This window comes from Photinus pyralis, unplaced genomic scaffold (genome assembly GCF_008802855.1).
Source record: "Photinus pyralis isolate 1611_PpyrPB1 unplaced genomic scaffold, Ppyr1.3 Ppyr1.4_LG1, whole genome shotgun sequence".
Lineage (NCBI taxonomy): Eukaryota > Metazoa > Arthropoda > Insecta > Coleoptera > Lampyridae > Photinus > Photinus pyralis.
In genome coordinates this window covers 63,681,320-63,704,584 of record NW_022170249.1, presented here as the reverse complement: position 1 = coordinate 63,704,584, position 23,265 = coordinate 63,681,320, and the positions used below count along the sequence as shown (strand labels likewise).

Sequence of the window (23,265 nt, the reverse complement as noted above, 5' to 3'; positions counted from 1 at the left end):
AGCACATATATGTAACTATTCAACTAAGCAACGAAGTGTGTATTCAACGTGGTGCACTTCTTATAGACACATAAAAATCAAAGCAAAGCCCCCACTTCTATATTCAACATTAAACCCAGAAACTAACTCTGACTCTCCTTCAGCAAAATCAAAAGGAGTTCGATTAGTTTCAGCTAAAGAAGAAACAAATCATATTATTCTTAAAGGAATTCTTATAAAAATAAATCAAATATTAAATTGATAGATAAGCATATCAAAAACACCATCACGCGCAAAAATTGGAAACACAACCATAATGTACGAGGTACAAAGAAAAACACATTTTGAGGAGCGCAGTTCGAGAGCAGTCCTCCGCAGTGCAGCGCAATCCGTGCGCAGTCAGATGCAGTTCGCCGCAGTTCGGTGCATTGCGGTGAAGTCCATGTAAAAACTTGCAGTTCGCTGTAATCCAGCGCAATCCAACGCAGTCCGTTGCAGTTCGATGCAATCCACATCGCCTGAAATCACGTGTACATTGTTTTACCGAGTAATAGGCCCCTCGATATTTTGTTATTCTTTAATTATTTATTAGGTACTTTTCCTTAGTGAAATACATTTTACAAAAAAAAATTAGTGACAGTTGTTATAAATTAATATTTATTGAGGTATTTTTTTAACTGAACATAAGAATATTAAGTAAGTACATTGTATGCAAAACTGTACGTTCATTTAAAAAAAAAACATATTGTATATAGATTTCATCAGATTCTTTTGCACCCAATTGACTACGGATTTCACTTTTTATCGGTACCATATATTAATAAATGACGTTTGTCGCATATGGAATTCTACACCTACATCCAGAAACTAAAATCAATTGAAAATATCTATTTGTGTATTAAAAGCGCAAAATGATGTATTGTCGATTGAAAGAGACAGTCTTGAAATCGACAATCAATTTGCGCTCGAATTACACACAAGATTTTTTCTACAATCGAGCAGTTCACATATTTCCAAAAATTTACATCTTTCACTCAAATTAAAGATGACATCTTAGATCATCTTAGATGTATGTCATTTACTCGTTGTCATTGGATACTCTGAGCAATGCATATTTGATTTATAGTTAATAATTGGAAGAGCGAGCGTTTTTTTATTTTGTCCCTTATAAGCGACAAAGTGACATTCCTCGAAAAAGATGACGTTTGCGTTGTCAAATACGAGCGCAAATGCCTACTTTGGGTATCGACTGTAGAAAAAATTATATAATCGAAAACGGGAATGAGAGCGCCCCGCGCCATCCCGCCAATTTCCGCTTTTACGTTTCGATACACAACACAAGAACGTCCCGTTCTTTTTAATTTTAGCTCCACTTTGCGCCGTCTATTCCTTTTCTTTAGCTTCTACCCTTCTATCCGGAGATGAAGTCACAGTCACATCGCTGCGAAAACTAGATCTTCCCATGATTACGTATAACCATTGAATAAAGTGTTTTTATTCAATGGTATAACTGAAAAACCTTGTCAAAAATACTTCGAGTCGGCACTACGCATAATACATTATAGATGCACCGAATACAGGAAATTCGTTTGAAGGTTGAATCGCAATAGATATCAAATCTAAATACAAAAGTAACAACACAGACAATCATAATTATACATTATACAAAATAAAAAGATTGTTATTTAATGAATGTTAATACTTTGTATATGAACTTGTCGCAAAACAATTTATGTAGGTATAAACTTTTTTGTGCAACTTCTAATTATACGAAATATTATACAGACGTACCTACAGGAGTAATTGCTAGGGCATCTTTTATTAAATTTCTCAGGAGTGGTTCCTACCACTTTCGAGTAAAAAATAGCCTACGACATCGACAATTGGAGGGACGGGCGGGTATAAGAAAGATGTATAACTCTTTGAGGGGCAGTGGTAGACAGATTGTACCGTTTTTTTTTGTGTTATTGAGCGGCGGTGGTCCAAAATATGTACCACTTGTTGGTACTATTCCTACTAATGTATTGGTGGTATTATTCCTAAGCCACAAGATGCTAACGCCCCCTATGGACCGTTGAAGGTAAATAGAAATAGCCGGTAACTGAGTGTGGTGTAATCTGTAATTCCAAATGTCAGTTATTTTGTCATAAATGCTATGGAATGTTTTGTTGTGTTTATTTGATGTAAAGGTTGGAATTATTGGTCGATAGTGAAATAGTTGTGACTTGATATACATTGGTGAGTATTATTCTGAGCTAAAATAACATGGAGTTTGAATTCTTGTTGAAGATGAAGTTACTTTTATGGTGGTACGTTTTGTGTACCGCTGTTCCGCTTGTATACCTTCTGATGGCATGTGGTTTTGTAGGCAAAATGTCCAGATTCAGAGTGGACGGGATAAGTTATAATCTGCGAGATATGACTTTAGACGAATTATATCAGGAAATAGAATGTATTGAGGAGTCAATACCGTCAGATTCAGAATCGGAAGTTGCTGTTTCTGACGCTGAAGAACTTGTCGATAATATTGAAGGTGGTGAAGTTGAAGAAATCGTTCTTTCAGGCAGTGAAGATTCAGAATCTGATTTACCATTAGCGACTGTGAGAGATTTGATTATTAACAATGTTACTCCAATTACTACACCAATTATCACTCAAGTTTATAGTCCACCAACATGGTCAAATGATTATAAACCTACTGCACCACCAATATTTACCCATCCCTCTGGGGTGCCTGCTTTTATAAAAAATATAGATAAGCCAACCCCCTATACACTTTTCCAACAATTAGTACCAGAAGGATTCATTGAAAATTTGGTATTTCAAACCAATTTATATGCAGAGCAAGTCAAACAATCTTCTGGTAAAAACTATGTCCCCACGAACACAACCGAAATAAACACATTTTTGGGTATCAATATGCTTATGGGCATCAAGAAGTCCCCAAGTTACAAAGATTATTGGTCCACAGCGCCTGATCTAAATGACGCTTTCATTTGTAGTCTAATGAACTTGAAACGATTCAGTTGGCTACTGTCACATTTACATATTAACGATAACTCTCTTATGCCTCCCCGTGCGTCCCTCAATTTTGACAAACTCTTCAAAATACGTCCAATGATAGATGCATTGTCAGCAACGTTTGAAAACTGCTTGCTCCCAAACCAACAAATAGCTGTCGATGAGTCAATGATAAAATTCAAGGGACGTAATTCGTTGAAACAATATATGCCCAAAAAGCCAATCAAACGAGGCTACAAAGTGTGGATACTTGCCGATAAAAGTGGATACTGCTTGAAATTTGATTTATACACAGGTAAAACAAATTCTCAGGAAAACTGCCTTGGCTCTCGTGTTATACATCAACTTACATCTCATTTGCGTCGTAAAAATCACATGTTATACTTTGACAATTTTTTTAATAACGTCCCATTGATGGAAGATTTGAAACGGCATGATATACATGCTGTTGGGACAGTCAACATGGCACGACGGTATCTACCTACGTTCAAGCCCGACAGAACTATGAACCGCGGTGAATTTCAATGGTTTACCAGCAATACGGGGTTAGCAGCCATAAAATGGAAGGACAATAGAGCTGTACACCTTATATCAAACTGTCATGATCCAGAAAATTTGAGTGAAGTAAAGCGGAAACAGAAAAATGGCAGCACAACTATGATCCCATGTCCTGATGCAGTGATCGATTATAATCGGAACATGAATTATGTTGATAAGTTTGATCAATTATTATCAAGTTATAAAATTGATCGGCGGAGTAAGAAATGGTGGCATAGAATTTTCTTCTATTTATTGGATGCTGCAGTTGTAAATGCGTACTGCATTTATAAACTATTGGATTTACCCAAAATTACTGCTAAAGACTTTAGACGTGCTGTGATAAATGGTTTGTTGGCAAAACAGTTGGTGTCTAGAAAGCGACGCTCGTCAAATGCAATACCCAGGACATTAATTCAAGTGAAGAAATCAAAACCGTTCATCCCTCCTGAAGTACGACTGTGTTCTTCAAAACATCAACCTGCACGTAGCTCCCGAAGAAGATGTGCACTATGCAGCACCAAAGCTAAACAGGTGCGCACAGATTGGATTTGTTCCGTGTGTCAAGTACCTTTATGTTTAAGCAAAAAGAAATCCTGTTTTCAGAAGTATCATATCAATTAAATTGATTTCACATTATGTATTTAAAAAACTCTTATGTATGAGAATAATGGATTGGTGGTACAGTTAACATACCACCTCAAATTTTGAAAAAAATAAGCTCACTTTTGAAAAAATACGTTTTGTTTATGTGACTTGTACATATTTAAGCCAGTTATCTATTTCGTTTTGTAATATACTAACATTAAAAATTTTGCCCCACTTGGGATTTTATTTTGTCAGAAATTCTGCTCCTCAAAGAGATAAGCACCATGACTATATACGACATTTTTTTTAATCATTTGAGACCGATAACTATTTTGAAAAAACGAATGCAGGAATGGACAACAAAATATCCACAATATTCAATATTACTCATTCCATTTTCTTAAAATGTATAGATTCGGAAAATAGGTGGGTAATGACATTCATTATCTAGTAAAATAATATTGTAGAATTAAGTAGGTAATCAATGAATTGGTAATTGCATTCTTCTGTAATGACATTTGCATTACACAGGAAATGGGTTATTGATTACTCGAGTTTATTTAATCAATGGAGATACCAAAACGAGTATTACCATCAATTATAGAAGTGTTTCATTAATTATATCGACATTCTAACCATAAGATTCATTTGAAAATCTAGACAGATTAATGTGAGATTTCATAACTTTGACTAAGTATATTGTCCTTGATGAAATATCCAATACACATACGCCCCTGCAAAGACTGGTGATGTCAAAAAGTAGTTTTTGAGGTATAAAAATGTATTGCCAAAAAGACGGCATCATTTCGCCACTAATTTGTATCTAGATGCATATATGTAATAATTTTTTTATTATACTTCATTGAAATCACCTTATTTACACCTGTATTAGAAATAATGGTATCTGGCCTTTTCCAGACTAGCGCACGGAAAAACTTTTCCCGGCCCCTTTGATTCTTTCCGTGCGCTGAATATAAATACCCAAAATATTGCTTTAAAATACAAATTTACAGGGAAGAAAACTAATTTTCAGAAATTCTATATGCGTCGTAATGTTTCATATGTAAGTATTTTGCGTTTTAATTCGTAGATGTTTGAATATTTAGATAAACTTCTTTGAGAATTTGTGACATTTTTTGACGTTTCGTCAACCTTATCTGAAATAAACTAATTAAACAAATCGCCTTTCAAATGATTTGAGAGTAACCAATAAAACGCATTTTCTATAACTGTCACAAAATAAAAACGTTAGCGAATTTGTTGTTTTTTGTTATCGATTTAAAAGAAGTATAATAAAAAATATCGTTCATTACACGTCCAGCACTTGCAACGTTAAAGGCACTCCGCTTTGCGTCGTGCCCTTAAACTCGTTGCGCGTGCTTTAAAGACTTGATTATACACTTGTATCTTAATATACTAATTTCATGTCATTGTACGTCGGAGGCTTAACAATAAAATTGAATAAAAATACTAGGGTGGTGTGTTTATTCAATATTTTGATGGACCTTCCCTCTGCGTCTGTATACATAAATCGGCAAACATCAGTTTTATCTATGCCGAAGCTGAAGCACAGTATATTATTCATTTGGACTTTGAGGCACTCGTATCCAGTCAAGTATGAAGTCGATTCTAAACAAATGCGTTTAAAAAATGTTTTGATGATTGGGTTGTCCGTTGGCGTATTAAGTGCATTATTTTGAAAGGGCCTTGTTTGAAGGCGATACAATAAATTTGAACGAATAATACATTTTTTATATACAGTTTTTTGTAATAAAACCTGACACCATATTTGTAGGTTGTACGCAGAAAAATTAGGTCTTTCGAACAACTTAATAAAAATTTTAGGTTGCTATTTGAAAAAAAAGTTCGATGCTGTTGCGGCGCTCCACAATTTTTTTTATCAAAAATCCAGCTCGTTATTTTTCGTTTCAGTATGCATATACCCAAAATTTGAACAAAATCCGTCGAGCCGTTACCTCGGTAAATTGCCAACGTACGCATATACATACAGACGGAAAAAATTTGATTCTTTAAAAGTTGCTTAAAATGATATAAACTAAAACGTCGACATTTGATGAAATTTTAACGTGTCCAAAAAACGATGATCCCTCGCTCGCGCTAGAAAGCTAATAAATCTCATGTTGAACCTGTAAACTGTAATTAAGATCTATACAACTATACTTCAATGACTATACTATCTGCCTGCTCATATTTGCAAAGTAGGTGTACTGCTTATCTCGACATTTCAATTAAATAAAGGCCCGTCATTAATTACATATTTCCTGTGCAAGTTAATTTTATGATAATGACTATCCTTTGAAAGCGAGTATTATGTCTTTCTTATCTTTGACTAATTGACTAATTACCTACCATAAAACAAACATTCCATTGCGAGTTATATATCAACTCTTTCCTTAAAAAGCTATGCTAGCGTATAAAAAGTTTTAATGTTTACTTGAAAACTTTCTCAATAAACAAAAGGTAGGTAGGTACCACTACTACGCAGAGCAGTGAAGTACATAAAAAATGAGTGAGAATAATTTGTGAATTGTGAATTTGTGCCCTATTTTTCAAACGACATAAAACTAATTTTGTCGATCGTTTTATCGCATTTCCAAAAATAAAAAAATGCCAATAGTCAAAACAGTTAAACCTTGTGTAGCAAATTATACACTTTTGCAGTTTTGTTTTGCATCTAATTTCTGAATTTGATTTTTGCATGGGAAAAAGTCAAACTAGCTCTGCTCTTACACCCAACCACAAATCGTCAATGTAGGTAATAAACAGACTAAGTGTTCGCGGCACATTTAGGTTTTTGGTGTAATTTGATTATCGTATCATGTGGCATTGAAAAAATTGCATTCTTGGTGCAGGCCTAGAGACCACTTCGAACAAAATATGGAAATAGAACTATATGAGGATCTAGTAGGTTGTAGGTATATGACCGTTGAATGAACAATATTCGGACGGGCAGCACAATAATGCTTTTTTTCATTGGAAATGCCCCAAAAGGAACTACATATGTAGATAAATATCATGTACGTATACTTACCTATACTAAAATGTGCAAAATGGAAATAGGTAGTAGGTACTATCATTTTGCGACATATCGCAGTAACTATTGAAACAAAGTGTGTAGGTAGTTGGAAGAAATAGCACACTTGGACACAATTCATCAAATGCCATGGTCGATACTTAAAAAAGTAAAGATTCTAGAGGATGTTGGGGTTCATTTAGGTATCTAAAAATGTATTTTAACATTTCCCATGCAGAAAAAGGTCCAAATGGTGTCCATCAAGGCACAATGTATTACAAATGCCATTCATTACGCTACCTTTTCTGCACTTATTTATTTATTTATTATCCCTCTCTTGTACTGATAGTGAAGCGGGGCTAAAGTGAGCGAAACCAAAAACCCCCCTTTACAGCAATTACCTAACAAGATTTTTCCTGTATACGTTGTAGTAATTCGTAATGGGAACATATGTGGGATATTTGTTCAACATCATTTTCCCCATTCTTTTTGCCGCCAAGAGATGCTGTTCCAAATGATTGACAAACATTTAATACCAAAAACAATAAAATAAGAGAAAATTACAGGTATAATGACAGGATGTGTAGGTGCCATATCTCAGTAAATAATAGGGAATTGTGTTTTTAATGTCACTAGTGCAGTAAGCTCTCATTTAATGTTTAGGGTGGTGATTGAATGCAAATAATAGCTAAATACAAAATATTACTGAAAATTGAAACGGACAGTATATTTGAAAAAGGTGGATCGGTAAAGTGGTCAACCCAATCAGCGTTCCCAAATTCCCATTGACGAATGACGTATCATTCACTAAATGGCTCATTAATTTGGCCAATCCGGTACCAATTAAGTTATTATTTCGTATAATTATAAATAGAAGACAAAGCACGTTTGTAAATCAGTAATCAATTTTAGCTCGTGCCTGACGTTACTTGTGTGTATTAATTTTGTGCGTGAACTGAATTTTTTTACAATGTTGGTGATTGGAGATGTAAGTACTTAAACGCTCTTACATGCTTATTCGTATTCATTTTCTTTTTTATGTGTGTTTGTGAATGCGTGTAGGTAATTTTTACTTTTTATTCCAAAGAATATAAAGAGTCAGGTCGGTTAATGGAAAACGGAAAATACGGCGTCTTCGTTTTATTTTGTTGAAATATTGTTGTAATTTAATACAACGAACAGTACTTACTGTAACCAGGAATTAAATAATGGCGTTCCTTGTCTCCTTCCGGTGGACGCTACGAGTTTTTACTCGTAGGGTGGACGCAATAAACCAAAGAGCTGTAGAAATAACGCAAATTGCATTTTTAAATAAAAGCGGTATCTTCTCATCATCATTTTTTTCACTTTGATATTGGTTAATATTTCACAAATACAAATCGAAATAAAATATCTCGATTTCCTTTATGAAAGTCGGAATATCAAATGCATGATGTTTGAAATTCGATTTATTTATAGGTATAAATACATACCGAGTGAGTTTAAAGTATTTGACACTTCAATTAATTGAGAGACGGCTGGCACGATTTTTATAAACTGATTTTTGAGGGGGTTTATACTACAGCCGTTCTTACGGCAATATTTACATTGTTCCGTTTCTCTGTAAATATAATGAACTTTGTTATTTCAAAAAATTTTTTTTAAATTTGGCATTAGTTTTACTTTTATTTGAGGTGCCTATATACAAGGTTTCATTCAAATATCTCAATAAATAAAAAAATTGTGCAGTTATGAACGCTGGCTTGCGCATGTTCAAGTTTTTTTAATTCGTCTGCATAGTTGCTTGAGGTTTAAGGAATATTTATTAACACAAAAAACCGGAAATTCATATGTTCTTTGTAACAAGAATGATAAAAGAACCTTACTTTTTGGAGGTTTTTGGACTGTACCTTTTTGACCCGTTAGTCTACGTAGCTGAAAAACAATACCGACCTTTCTTATATGCTTAAGAACATGCGTACCAATGTTCAAAGTGATCCGACGGTTCTAAACAAAGTTATCATGCACACGGATAGGCAGACAGACCAACAGACAATACGAAATTATAAATTAAAAATTATATATCTCGAGGATCGTTAATAAACAGCAAAGGTGTAAAATTATGGTACATGAACAAATTGACTTAGCCCTTAAGATAAAGATCTAGCAGCGACCGGGCGGACGGACGTCTAGTAACACAACGTGGAGTATTTAGGAGAGAACAAATCATAAAAAATCTAATTAGAATTATTACTTTAAGGGGTTTGTGTCCAAGTATAACAATGGAATTCGGAATAAACAAAAATAAATACGGTTATATCGTTATTACCTCTACGGTGGTAATGATTATACAAGGTGTTAATTAATTGAGTGCCGATAATACAGGCTGTCAATCCTCGGGTGATTTTAAGGAGGAACTAAACTTAATAAATAAAATGGTCAGTTCAAACCCCGTTCGAACGTCACTGGTGAAAATTTAAAAAAATATTTTACGTCAAAAAATGCTCCTTATTGATGAAAAGGTGTATACAAAATTTCATAAAAATATGTAAGAGTGATTTTTCTTAAAATTTTAACACCCCGTAGCTCAAAAACTAACAGGTTTAGGCCGTTTAGGGCATCTGCTGATATAAGTTTTCTCCTTAAAATCACCCGAGGATGCACACCCTGTATTATCGGCACTCAATTAATTGACACCCTGTATAAGATAGTTTTCATGCCTAGAGTTTGAGGAATTATTTATAGGGGTTTAACTGCGCATAAAGAGACGAATTGGGGAGTAGCCGAGGGCGTACAATGATCATTTCTTTTCTGACAGTTATGGTAATCTTATACTTATTTCAATCAATGTTACTTAATTAATTTATATACAGGTCGGTTTATTGCGGAAACTATAGCGAGGATATCAAAGATGATTAAGACAATCTTCTTCATATAGAGGGGCCCATTTAATGATCGTATTCACATTTTCACATAACTGTCCCTTAACAGTCAAGTGTAGGGCTACTTATTTTTTTAACTAGAAACCTACTTTGTATTGAATATTCTTATTCTATACATCGGAAAATAATAAATGTTTTTACCTAGACTTAACATTTTTCCAAACACTCTTCTAAAAGCGCTATTTTTGGATCGAGCTAGGAAGCTGTTCTGTCAAGAATTTGGCCCATTTTTTTCATTTTAATGGTCTTTCATACATCTACAATTAGGTGTCATCACTAAACAACCAGAGAGAAATAAATTGGGTGAGAAGGGAATTTAGATAAGCGGCATGACCTCGGGTTGTCCCTGCGGGATCAATAGGCTGTTACACTTACGCGTGCCATGCAGGTCAACTGTGCAAAGTTTGAACCGCATCGGTCCAAGGTCGGTCCAAGCGTTTGCCAGTTATCGGGTCCACAGGCGGACAATCAGACATTATTGACTCCCTTATAAAACTTGCATCTCTTTGCCATGTCGCTTAATAAATTAATTTAGGATTTATTTGGATTTCAATGAATGTAAACTCAAAGAACAATTTGGTGAAAATTGCAATTTTTGTCAATTTTATTTTAGTCAATTGTAAGTTGTAAACGGTAGTAAAGTTCGAATACGTAGATACCTAGTTATGACATCGATATTTTTGGTTTATTTTTTTCAGCAAAATTAAATTAACATTATTTACTCCCACATCAATTTCGAATGCTTATTTATTTTTTTTCATTTGATCTCTAAATTAATAACATTGTACATTTTTTTTACTTTGGACATTTTGGTCTCACAAGCAATTGGTAAAAGTCAGCAAATATTTCAGATTAATATATCCGGAAATAGCTACATAAAAATTACTATCGCCAATCGAAGAAAAATATTCCTCGATTACTACTCGTAAATTGAAAGAGTACACAGTAGGTCACTTTTCCCAAACTATGGGCGATTCGCCATTGTCTAAGACATGAATAAGAAAAATGGAAAAAAAACACATGCTTCCCAGGGAAATAATTTTAATAAAAGACCCTGAAGGTGTAGGTATTTAAGTAATAAAAAATACATTTAAATTATGTTTCTTATATTAACAGTTTTCTGTTTTTCATTTATCTTGGTAACAATACTTTATAATAGCTTCCCAGCTCGAGCTAGGTGGCTATTGCGATCACCAGTTTTTGGACATGTTAATATTTCATCAAATGTCGAAGTTTTAGACCATTTTAAGCAACTTTTAAAGAATAACATATTTTCCGTCTGTATGTATGTATGTACGTCCGTACGTTGGCAATTATCCGAGGTAATGGCTCGACCGATTGTGTTCATATTTTAGTATAGAACAGGGCTGTGCAACTTCAAGTGGCCTGAGGACCACTTTAAAAAAAATACCACTTGGAGGACCACATTATAACATCTTTGTATGAAACTCTTATCAGTGATATTCTAGCGGCCGGAAAAAAATATTTTTCTTCAAACGTCATATAATATTGACATTACGTAGCCCAGCACTCTGAGTTAAAGTTTGACTTTTTAGAACAATCGAACAAGCGGCAGTGAAGTATTTTAGTGCCTAGGCATTAAAACGCTTCAGTGCCAGTGTCACATTGTTTTGCTTTGACAATTTGATGTTATTTACATTAGGTTCTTCGTTCACCTAGCAAGTGCGTTGATCTTTCCTTCTAATTTTAACAGAAATAAAAATATAGTCGATCAAAGAAGCTATTTATTTATTTAAATAATTGTTAATGTTGAAAGTGCAGTTAGTCATATTACCATTATTGAAATTAAACCCTGAGCTCGTTCCTGCAGCATCCAAGTTTTGAAGAATCAAGTTTTGTTTAGCTCATCTTATTTCTAATGAATGAATGAAGTTTTTCAAAAACTGGATTGGTTTCTACTTCAAATGGAGGAGTAATTGAAGTCATTCCATCTGATAAACCTGGATTTTCTAAAGTTGTCGAATAGTATATTATATACCGCGGGACTGAAGTAGCACTTTTAATCCCGAAGGTAAAGTTTATGGCCCGACCGCAGGGAGGGCCATAATTTACCTGAGGGATTAAGACTACTACTTCAGTCGCAAGGTATATACGATATTTTTCGTACTTCCGAAACTGAAACACTTAATATGTATGGAGTTAGAGAAAACGTTCTTTCAAAAAATCGCTGCTTAACAAGTTACCATAGGAACGTTGCATTGGTACGACAAACCCTATCCTATGCTATGGTAACAAAAATAATTTGGAAACTGTCATTGCTAGTGTCATAATTTTGGACGTGGGTGACAAAGGTGTACTTCATTTTGATAAAAGAACAGCCGAAGTAGATGAAGAATTGATACCACCGAAATCCAAAAAACTATAACTCTCGCCAGGAAAGATTGCCGGTCACAGCACACCTTGTGTCGATGTACAATCTTTGTTTTTATTAAGATGCGAGCGACTTCTGGAATAGGATCGTGCTAATGTTGAACAAAAAGTCTTTTCGTTCAACATTGACACGATACTATCCCGGAAATCGCTAGCACCTTACGAAAAACAGAGATTGTAGATCGGGATCAAGTGTTCTGTGACCGGCAATCTTTCCTGGCGAGAGTTATATATGAGCAGCAGTACGATGCGTTTAAGAAGTAGTACCGCATACAAAATGTGGAACAACCTACTGAAATTGCCTTGTTAATAATTTCATCCTTCCGGGATTTTCGTCCAAATTTAATCCCGGCGGGACAAAAAGTGACACTTCACTCCATTAAGTAGTCTTAATCCCTCAGGTAAATTATGGCCCTCCCTGCGGTCGGGCCATAAACTTTACCTTCGAGATTAAAAGTGCTACTTCAGTCCCGCGGTATATAATATACTATTGTGCAATTTCATTTTTATTTGAAATCGAGTCTTCTATGTAACCTTCAGCCACACAATTGGACTTCTAGCCACCATGTCTCTTTAAACAAAATAAGCCAGAAGCACATGTTCCGAGTAGGTTTTTGCGTTCTTTTGCTTACACCAATCAATAAATTACCTACAAGCTTTGTCGTAGATTTCCTTTGACTTTTAGGAAGTAAATTTTCGACCGCCGCTAAAGCAACTTCCTCCATGTTAGGTGGCGTGCAATATCAATCCATGATCGCTAAAGGAATTACAGAAATTACTAAGGTCGTAATTTTCTAAAAACTGAAAGGATACTTACCTACAAAAAACTCGCCCACAATTAAAACGTCGAAACTACCTAATACCATTGAATAAATAGTGTTTTTATTCAATGCTAATACCTAATGGCTAACTATAGCAATTGTTATAGTCACCACGGCCGACGCGCTCACGGCTACCTATAACGATCGGGTTAATATTTCTTCCGATTTGAAAACCATTATTTGGGCGCTATTCTCACGTTTGAAGAAAAAATAGCATATATTATGCGGAGCTAAAGTAACTTCTTACGGCTCGTCAGTATCAAACACTGGCTCGCCATAAAAAGTAATATTTTAGCTCCTCATAATATAATATACTATTATATCGGACAGCCCCGGTATAGGTAATTCTAGTATACACCCTACGCATACGGAAATGAACAATAACGGACAGGGTTTTTGAAGAAAATTTTGGAACACGTAAATCTTGAAGTTATTTACGAGGCTTTAATTTAAACATTTTGTATAAATCATAGGCCGAATAACAGAAGTATTTGACTGCATTTTTAATGCAATAGGAAATATTTTCGTGCGGAATTTGAATTATTAGAAATTGAACTTTTATTTACATCATTTAACGTGTTTTTTGGGATCTCGCCTATCTCGAGGTGTTCACAAGAACCACAGTCAAATGAATAGTGTATAGGTAATGATAAGTACTTTATTTAAACAACGGTACGAGTACTAAAGCATATTAGCCCGACAATTTTTTGTGGGACGATGGGGATGGGGTCTAAGTGAATGAGGACTGAACGCACTCGATGACTCGAATATACAATTTGCTGTTTGCTATAAATAGTTTATATTACTCATCTTATGTCTAATACGGTTGATTGTCTATTTGCATTGTTTCTTTATATTGGTCTTGCTTCGATAATAATGATATTGTTATCTCAGGATAAAGTTACGTTGCTGGGTGCATCCAATCTGAGGCGGTACGGCAACAAAGTCCTACTACAACGCAACTGTCGGATGAAGGTGTTAAACCAAAAAAATGTTAAAATTTACGTACAACTGGCCATCGGCGGCCAGACAATTGCCCAGCTGCAGAAACGGGGGCAGCGATGCAAATCGCCTAATTTTAGTTACAAATTGGCCAAGGAAGTGGTTCTAATGATTGGAACAAATGATATTCTTAGGGTAAGTGCACATAGAAAGGAAAAAAAATCCTTCTACATTACATTGTTTTAGAATACGAAATACCATATAATGAGGACGGGCCTCTTGCGTATATTGACATCTTTAAAAAGTCAAGAGGTCCGGAAAGTATACTTGTGCACGTTGGCGCCCATTTTAGGCGCCACAGAAACCCAACGCGCGGCGTTGGATCAGTACAATAATTTTATTAGGGGTTACACAGATAGTAAGTAGTCTCATAATAGTGTTTTAAATAATTTAATAATTCAATTTACAGGACGCGTCCAAGTTTGTGATATAAATGCAGCCCTTGGTGGAAGAAGGGAATGTTTTGAGACGTAAGTATATTTCATTTATTTGTTTCGCAATCACCATAGATTTTTTTATTATAGAGACGGCATACACCTCAACGACTACGGGATACAAGTAGTTCACAGTGTCTTGCCCGGTGAATTATTGTTATAGATTGTTTTTTTAGGCTAGTAGTTTGGTGATGGGTTAGGTTAAGTCATTCGTTAAGTAGTTTTTAGTTTGGTGATGGGTTAGGTTAAGTCATTGGTAGGTTTAAGTAGTTCCTAGTTTGGTGATGGTTAGGTAAGTCAGTAGATAGAGGGTCACTTGTGCCAGACAGTCACGTGACGCGCCAGACAGTGAGGTTATCGCGCACGTGCGCTTTAGGTATCTACGACGTCTTGTTGTCTGACCTTCGGCCAGTTCGAGTGAAGGCATCATGGAGAGAAGGTATTTTGCTAGTTGGCCAAGGGTGCGAATCATATTTTGGGGGTTGTTTCGGGTGCTTAGAGCAGACACTCTGCACTCAGATTTCCGATATTGGAACGCTGTCTCGTTATACCCGGTTTACATGTTTCATGTTAATCGCCTCCATAGTTCATGTATTTTGGCAAGTAGGCTAGGTATCTCTTACGGTGTCAGCGCGGAAATTTAAGGGGGTTTTTGCCAGAGCGCGTCGAAATTTGAAGTTGATCCTATTATGGAAATCACCTGCAGAGGAATGCATTTATTTATAGAATATAAAAATTACCTAACATTGCATCATCTTCGAGTGACAGCTGTAATAAAATTGCATTTATCCTACTACGTCAGTCAGTATCCGCTTGAAGGTTAGTGGAGGTGGTTCTTCTGTTTCTTTGTTAACGTCTCCGTACGAGTATCGAAAAATTACAGATTAGAAGGTGTGCTTTGTCTTCCATCAATTGCCTAACCAATTTTCATTGAAATTTAAAGTCTTGTCGAAGTAGTATCGACTTTAATCCAATCACGTGATTATTCGGTTTCTATAAAAGCTCAACGTTTTCACAATTCCAGACAGTTTCATACCAAGCTCAAGTGAGTGACGGATGTTACTTTTACACCTCCCAGCTGCATAAGTGCATTTAGTCGACGATAAAGTGTAGTAACAAATTTATAATTGGGTTACTCTTACTACCCTGAACGGCTGTAATTAAAAATTCAATCAAATCAATTACTATTACGAAAAATTGAACAATCGAGTTAATTATTGCGTCAGTTTTTACAATCTGAAACGTCGCATTCCCTTTAGTACGCAAGTGCAGCTTAACTGCAAGGTGTTGCTGTGTTTTGTTTCAGCTATCCACGTTCTATTACAAATTATTCTTCGGATCACACGGCTTATACGCCCTACCTCTACTTAATTCTTAGTGTGTAAAGAATTACTAAAAAAATCAATTTCTCACAGTAGCTTATTGCACCTGGAAGTGTTTATGACTAATTAATCAAATCTCTTATCATTAAGCAAAATTGCACAACGTGTAAAATTATATTGCATCACTTTTTTACAACTCTGGGAAACTTCGCATTCCGTTTTAGATTTAGTACGCATCTACAGCTCAAGGAGCCTGGTTTTGTTAAAAACTGAGATTGTTTGTACCATTAAAAGTATTTGGTAGATCACGGGCATATGCATCCTGGTTAATCGTAGTGCGTGTGGAATTATTCAAAAATAAGAAACCTATATCTCGAATAAGCCATACACGTTTTACTTATAAATTACACGAAATTATTCGGCAGTGCCTACGAACACGTGATTTTTCAGTATAAAATCCAACTTGTCAACATTTTTATTCAGTAGTCGATTGAATCCCGCGTGTGACTGACTGACTTGACGATATAATCGGCATTTTTTACAATACTGATTGATAAACTTACTCATCAAGGAATAATATATCTTTCCCAGAACGAAATACATCTTCACCCATCAAGCGATACCTTAGTTGTTTCTATTCTTCCGTGTTAAAATTATTTTGGCGTAAGGTACCTAGTATCGGTGAAAAACAAGATCACTTAGGTACACACTCTACAAGAAATACTCCTCTGCTACATTACTTCCAAAAATAATCTAATTATGCGCAAGTTTGTAATTGAGAGTGAGTTTGAAAAGAACGTCAAACGATTTGGTTTAAAAGGACGATCTATTCAGTTTAGGTTAAAACAAATACCACCTAACGAAAATAGCATATTATGGATTAAGAACGCGATCAGGCAAATAATCACGTATGCATGTAATAAGGTTTCGGCTGAAGACATGGTAGGATTTACTTTTTGTTCTAAAAAATTTTCGCGAGGAGGGGGTTATTTGAAGTTCCAACGCGCTGATTCAGTATATTTTGAAGACATATGGGAGCTAATTTCGTCTATATATCAATCAAATTCGGACGGATTGAGCACAGAAACTTTTTGTTTGGAGGCGACCATTGTCCGTACCCCATTAGGCAGGGGGAGATCAGCTTGTAGCAAATACATAGGTTTCGAGGAGGAGTGTAAAGCAAGGCGAGGTATTGTTTACATAAAAAATGTAGATAATTTATGTTTACCTCGAGCTCTTGTTGTTGCTATAGCCAATACAACTGATGATCCTGATTATCAAAATATACGAAAGGATATAGCACAAATTCAATATAAGAAAGCAAAACAATTAATGCAAGAAGCCGACATTGAGATTGGAAGAAACGGGGCGGGTTTACCCGAATTAGAAAAGTTTCAGTCGCATCTAAATAATTTTAAAATTGTTGTTTACAACTATGGGTCCAAAGGGCGCGATCTTATTTTCGAGGGTGATTCTGAGGCAACGCTAAAAATTAATTTGTTGTACTATAATAATCATTACAATGTAATAACCTCACTAACGGCTGCTTTTGCGTGCGTGTATTTTTGCGACAAGTGTCACGTGGGCTATAACAATAAATTCGATCACAAGTGTGTTGGTGTTTGTTCATCGTGCAAACATTCTCCTCCATGCGATCGTGGTCAGGCAATAAATTGCCCAGACTGTTGCAGATATTTTGTCTCTAAAACATGTTTTGATAAACACAAAGAATTAGGGCATAAAGAGCATAAAACAATTTGCGAAAAAATATTTAAGTGTAAAACCTGTTACAAAACAGTTCGAAAAGGGACGGACCACAAATGTAACTCATATTACTGTAAAACATGCAAGAAAAGTCGGCCAGATGATCATCTTTGTTATATGCCTGTAGATAATTCATCACCTAATTTAAAAGATTTTTTATTCATTTTCTATGACCTTGAATGTACGCAAGACAAAAAATTTAGCGAGTTGAAAACTTTACACGAGCCAAATTTGTGCGTTTTTAACCAAAGGTGCGAGATGTGTCTAAATGATCCCTTGGAAAAGATTATCTTCAATAACTGTGCCGTTCGACGGCAGATCCTAAAATTTTCCGATGTTATTGAAAGATTTGTTCATTACATTCTAGAGATAAAAAAAAGATTCAAACGCGTAATCGTTTTGGCTCATAATGGGCAAGCGTATGATCATCAATTTATTTTAAATTACATTTTAACCAAAACTAAATTTAAACCTGAGATGATTATGCGGGGATCTAAAATTATTTCTATGTATATCGATAATGTCACATTTTTGGACTCCTTGAACTATTTTCCAATGGCTCTAGCGAAACTACCCAAAGCGTTTGGATTGAAAGATAATTTTCGAAAAGGCTATTTCCCATACCATTTTAATACGCTTGAAAATCAAAATTATATAGGACCTTATCCCGATATGGGGTACTATGGCCCAAATACAATGATGGCAGACGACCGAGAAAAGTTCATTCTTTGGTATAATGAAAACAAAGACAAAGTGTTTGACATGCAAAAAGAAATTGTGACATACTGCGTATTAGACGTAGATATTTTAACACTGGCCTGTTTAAAGTTTAGAGAATCATTAATTAAAGCGGGGAACGTGTGCCCATTTTCAGAAGCTTGCACTATTGCCAGTTCTTGTAATAAACTGTTTCGTCGAAACTTTTTGAAACCGGATACTATCGGTTTGATTCCTCGACACGGGTATCGTTATCGAGATAAGCAATCAAAAATAGCAATTGAGTGGTTAATATGGGAGGAAAAAGTAAGGGGCATTAACATATTGCACGCAGCTAAAGGGAAAGAAATGGTACTAGGTGGTTTGTCCGTCGATGGGTATTGCGCAGAAACCAATCAAGTCTTCGAAATGATGGGGTGTTTCTACCACGGATGCACAAAATGTTTTAAAAATGATCGTGATAAACCAGTATATAATAACGGCGACGAAACCATGAATCTAAGATATGAAAATACCCGTTCGAAGATCGTTCATTTAAATCAATTAGGTTACGAGGTGATAGTAAAGTGGGAATGCGAATTTAATCAAGAGAAAAACTCGGATATGGCACAGTACATATCTGACCACCCACTGATCAATTTTGCGCCTTTAAATACGAGAGATAGTTTTTATGGGGGCCGAACCGGAAACATCAAGTCTTATTACAAAGCGAAAGAAGGGGAAAAAATAAAATACATTGATATCTGTTCATTGTACCCTTGGGTTTGTAAGTATGGAAAATTTCCGATAGGGCACCCTAAAGTTTTACTCTCGAATGACTTTGATCGATCTAGATGTTACCAAAGTAGACGGCATCATTAAATGTAAGGTATTACCTCCGCAAAATTTATTTCACCCGGTACTTCCGATAAAACTAAATAAAAAATTAATGTTCCCTCTGTGTTTCTCATGCGCAAAGAGCTTCAATCAGGGGGAATGTTGTCACAATACGGAGGAGAGGGCCATTGTGGGAACGTGGGTTGTTGACGAACTTGTTAAAGCTTTAGAAAAGGGGTATCAAGTTCTACAAATCTACGAAGTTTGGGATTATAAAACCGAACAATATGATGGGAAATCAGCGGGATTATTTACAGAAATGATGAATAAATTTATCAAAATTAAACAGGAAGCGAGTGGATGGCCATCAAACTGTAAAACTTTCGAACAGAAAATTGCTTATATTGCTCAATTTTTTGAAAAAGAAGGAATTCATTTGGATTTTGATAGTATTGTAACTAACCCAGGTCTGCGCTCATTGGCAAAACTTATTTTAAATTCATTTTTTGGTAAATTTGGGCAACGGGAAAATCAAGCGAAGACAAAAATTGTTAAGCAGTCGACCGAACTGTATTCGCTATTATTTGATCCAGCAATTGAAGTTGTTGGTATTTTACCAATAAACGATGAAACATTGGTAGTGAATTATAAATACAAAGAGGAATCGTATACTCCTTTAACTACCGTTAACGTTTCAATTGCAGCGTACGTCACAGCACAAGCCCGTTTAAAATTGTACTCATACTTGGATCAATTAGGGGAAAGGGTATTGTATTTTGATACCGATAGTGTTATTTATATTTCACGAGAAGGCGAATATGAGCCCGAAACAGGCGACAGCCTTGGTGACATGACCAACGAACTGGAGTGTTACGGACCAGGAAGCTACATCACCGAGTTTGCGTCGGGTGGTCCAAAAAATTATGGGTTTGTGGTCTACTCTCCTACCCAAGACAAATGTTTTCAATCGTGTAAGGTAAAAGGTATATCAATTAACCATGAAGTATCAAAACTCGTAAACTTCGACACCATGAAAAACATGATAATTAACGAAGAGCCACCTCAGAAGATATTGTATAAGAATTTTGAAAGAACCGCAGAACATCTGGTTTTAACCGTCCAAAGAGAGAAAATATTCCGACCGAATCTATTGAAAAGGCGTTTCATCAGTTACGAGTCGTATCCCTATGGATATAAAAAATTTAAAACGGAAGAAGGTGAAGACAATGACAATCGCGAATCATCATTCGCCGAAGCAACTATGTGTCTCCAAGAACAATGAGAGGAAAAGTTTGTCAAATTAGTGTACCAGTATAGAATTTGTGATACTTACGCATTTTATAATAAACTAGTTAGGTGATACCTACTTTATATAATAATTAGCGAAATTCCGTTGTTTATATTTGATGAACGTTTACAAGACAAATAAAAAATTAAAATGAATATGTTTTCTTTTTAATTACCACATCGGCACCAGTGATCCACCTATCTGTAAAAGAATAAATGGTAAGAAACATCAAGTAGATTTCTATCTATTTACCTATTCTAATGGCACCAGTATATTTATAAATCACTTCCAAGAAACACTTTCGTAATTATGAAGCGATTTCGAACAAACTTTAAGGGTTGGTGTAGCTCTTAAATATCTCGCTCAAGTTTATAAATCAGCCAATTCCGTCATATTGGCACAAAATGGCGGAAAGAAATCTAGCTACACCTGATCGTCCGAGCCGAAGGGGATTTTTGTATTAAAAATCGGGTCTATCCTCTTTATAATTATCTTAATATTACAAACGGCTTTTTAGATAGGATTGTCGCGTTCCATCTTACCATGGATTTGATAGTAAACTTTTATCTTGATTTTAGGTTTAATTGCACCAATTGTTGGTTAGAGGCTGTTCCATGTTTTGAAGGTGTGTTTCGAAAGTCTAGAAAGGCGAGTTAGTGTAGGTAACTGAACTACGCTCCATCGTTTGGCTAAATTAGTGTCATCATCCACTCCTACTATAGGTACTCTTAACTGACACTGTTTTCGGCAATCGAATACTACGCTACCACAGATTGGTTGTTTGACGATAAAAACATTAAAAATCAAGATTTTTATACAGTAATTTCATTCTAGATAGCTTGTTAAATAGAACTCAAAGTAGTTTCAAAGGTACTACCAGACAAAGTTTTTATAATTTTGAAGGGGACGGGATCTCTTAAGACAGGCGAGACTACTCGCATTAGCACACCTTTTTTTCACGAATTAAAGGAATCGTTAAAAACAACGCCCTCGTATCATCTCTATTGCGATGAGATCGAATCTTACAACTTGACAGTTTTTAGTAGTACAGAACACATCCTGATTACCATGCTTCGGAGGGTATGTAAAGGCGGCGGGTCTCGGGGGCAGTGTACCATGACTGTCGTTAGGTCACACAGGCGGTTGTTGATGCGATCTAAAAACTTCTGTACGTCGGAAGTGTCACCATAAATAAATAAATAACTGTGCAATTGGACAGCTTAGTGAAAGTTCGTCAATAAAGTCGCTCAAAAATGACATCAGACATCAATAAAGTAAATTTTAGTTTGAAATAAAAATAAAACCGCAGGTACGTTTTGATGCCATGGTCTGTGCTCGTCATACGGAAGCAGTTCTTCTGATACGACTAGCACTACACGATGGCTCTAATCGGGGGAAGATCAGGAATTGTTTCATAATGCGATATGCGTTCCTCCTTCATTAAATCTTTTTTTCAACATATTTATTGAAATACTTGTCCTTAGAGTATTTTTACCGTGGCTGCTGATTTTAATGGTCGTTTCCAAAGTCTCTCAGCGAATATAATCTGCATAAAAAATAACCCACTTAACGTATAGAAGGTCATTTATCTCGGGCTTAATGCCTTCTCACTCGATTGGTATGATGGTAACTAACTGTAATATTGAAGGTCTCTAACGTGAAGGGGTCGTTCCTTTACTTGACGAATGGTTCAATCATCCCTGTAATAAACGAACCGCTGGTTTACCATGCCCTGTTCATAAGTTAAATCAGTCCATAACAAGTCGGGTTCGATTCCCCATGCAAAACATTCACTGACAAACTGGTTAAAATCTCCTCGCATTGACTCATTTTTACGATTGATTGATTAACCTCTACAACGAGTGTTTGATATTCATGGGCGATACTAAAATTGCCAAATTTTACGACGAAGCAGGTTAAATCAGATTTGGCTATAATAGGTCAACATACGCTCGTATATCACACACCTAAATAGTAACTATATTCTGCGTGTATCGCAAGAGGCGATCCGTCTGATTTAAAGTGAGGTGTTTCTGTTTAAACCCATCTGTGCGAGGAAATAGATCAGTTGTCTTGGAATACTCGACCTTTAAATCCGAACACGCGCGCTTAATTGAATGCGATCCCAGTAACCTGAACACAAATCGAACACGATTGGACCCACAGCCCAAGCCTAATTGCGAACTCCACAAATGCGAATCGTACTCAAACTCGAACCGAACCGGAATAACTTCGATGCGGTTTGAGATCCATCGCGTTCATGGATGCCCGTATGAACGGGGAGGAAAATGATTGACAATGGAAATAGCTCCATTGAATGGGGCCTTCTTTTTTTTTTAGTAAACAGAAGGTTATTCCGCTAGTGGTGACTGAGCGTCACTGATCTGTGTTAATGATTGATTATAGATTTCGAGAGACACAGAAGATCAAACGTATACACTGGTAAACAAATAAAGTAGTATAGAACTGAACAGGTAAACAGATAAACAGGTAAACTAAACAGATCAACAGGTAAACAGATAAACAGGTAAACAGATCAACAGGTAAACAGATAAACAGGTAAACACTATCTGTTTTTAAATAAAGCTGTTGCTGTTATAGCTGTTTACCTGTTTATCTGTTTACCTGTT

The 23,265-nt window shown here is 35.7% G+C and overlaps 3 protein-coding genes across 3 annotated transcripts; all 3 read left to right on the top strand.

Moving 5' to 3' along the window:
• The first annotated feature begins 2,106 nt into the window (after positions 1-2,106).
• Positions 2,107-4,352, top strand: LOC116166758 (piggyBac transposable element-derived protein 4-like). The gene is made up of 2 exons (XM_031481861.1): positions 2,107-2,217; positions 2,348-4,352. Exon 2 carries the CDS (start codon positions 2,353-2,355, stop codon positions 4,159-4,161), a length of 1,809 nt encoding a protein of 602 aa, XP_031337721.1. The 5' UTR covers positions 2,107-2,217; positions 2,348-2,352; the 3' UTR covers positions 4,162-4,352.
• A 9,629-nt stretch (positions 4,353-13,981) lies between these two features.
• LOC116159113 lies at positions 13,982-14,918 on the top strand. The gene is made up of 4 exons (XM_031472021.1): positions 13,982-14,429; positions 14,481-14,652; positions 14,704-14,764; positions 14,819-14,918. Exons 1-4 carry the CDS (start codon positions 14,106-14,108, stop codon positions 14,889-14,891), a joined length of 630 nt encoding a protein of 209 aa, XP_031327881.1. The 5' UTR covers positions 13,982-14,105; the 3' UTR covers positions 14,892-14,918.
• A 4,427-nt stretch (positions 14,919-19,345) lies between these two features.
• LOC116165866 (probable DNA polymerase) lies at positions 19,346-20,629 on the top strand. The gene has a single exon (XM_031480597.1). It carries the CDS (start codon positions 19,346-19,348, stop codon positions 20,627-20,629), a length of 1,284 nt encoding a protein of 427 aa, XP_031336457.1.
• Positions 20,630-23,265: the final 2,636 nt, after the last annotated feature.

Bases quoted from the DNA above. Each gene is read 5' to 3' on its own strand.
- LOC116166758 (XM_031481861.1), top strand. From the start codon at position 2,353: ATGTCCAGATTCAGAGTGGACGGGATAAGTTATAATCTGCGAGATATG.
- LOC116159113 (XM_031472021.1), top strand. From the start codon at position 14,106: ATGTCTAATACGGTTGATTGTCTATTTGCATTGTTTCTTTATATTGGT. The intron at 14,430-14,480 runs GTAAGTGCACAT...ACATTGTTTTAG, and splicing joins GAACAAATGATATTCTTAGG to AATACGAAATACCATATAAT. The intron at 14,653-14,703 runs GTAAGTAGTCTC...TTCAATTTACAG, and splicing joins TATTAGGGGTTACACAGATA to GACGCGTCCAAGTTTGTGAT.
- LOC116165866 (XM_031480597.1), top strand. From the start codon at position 19,346: ATGACTTTGATCGATCTAGATGTTACCAAAGTAGACGGCATCATTAAA.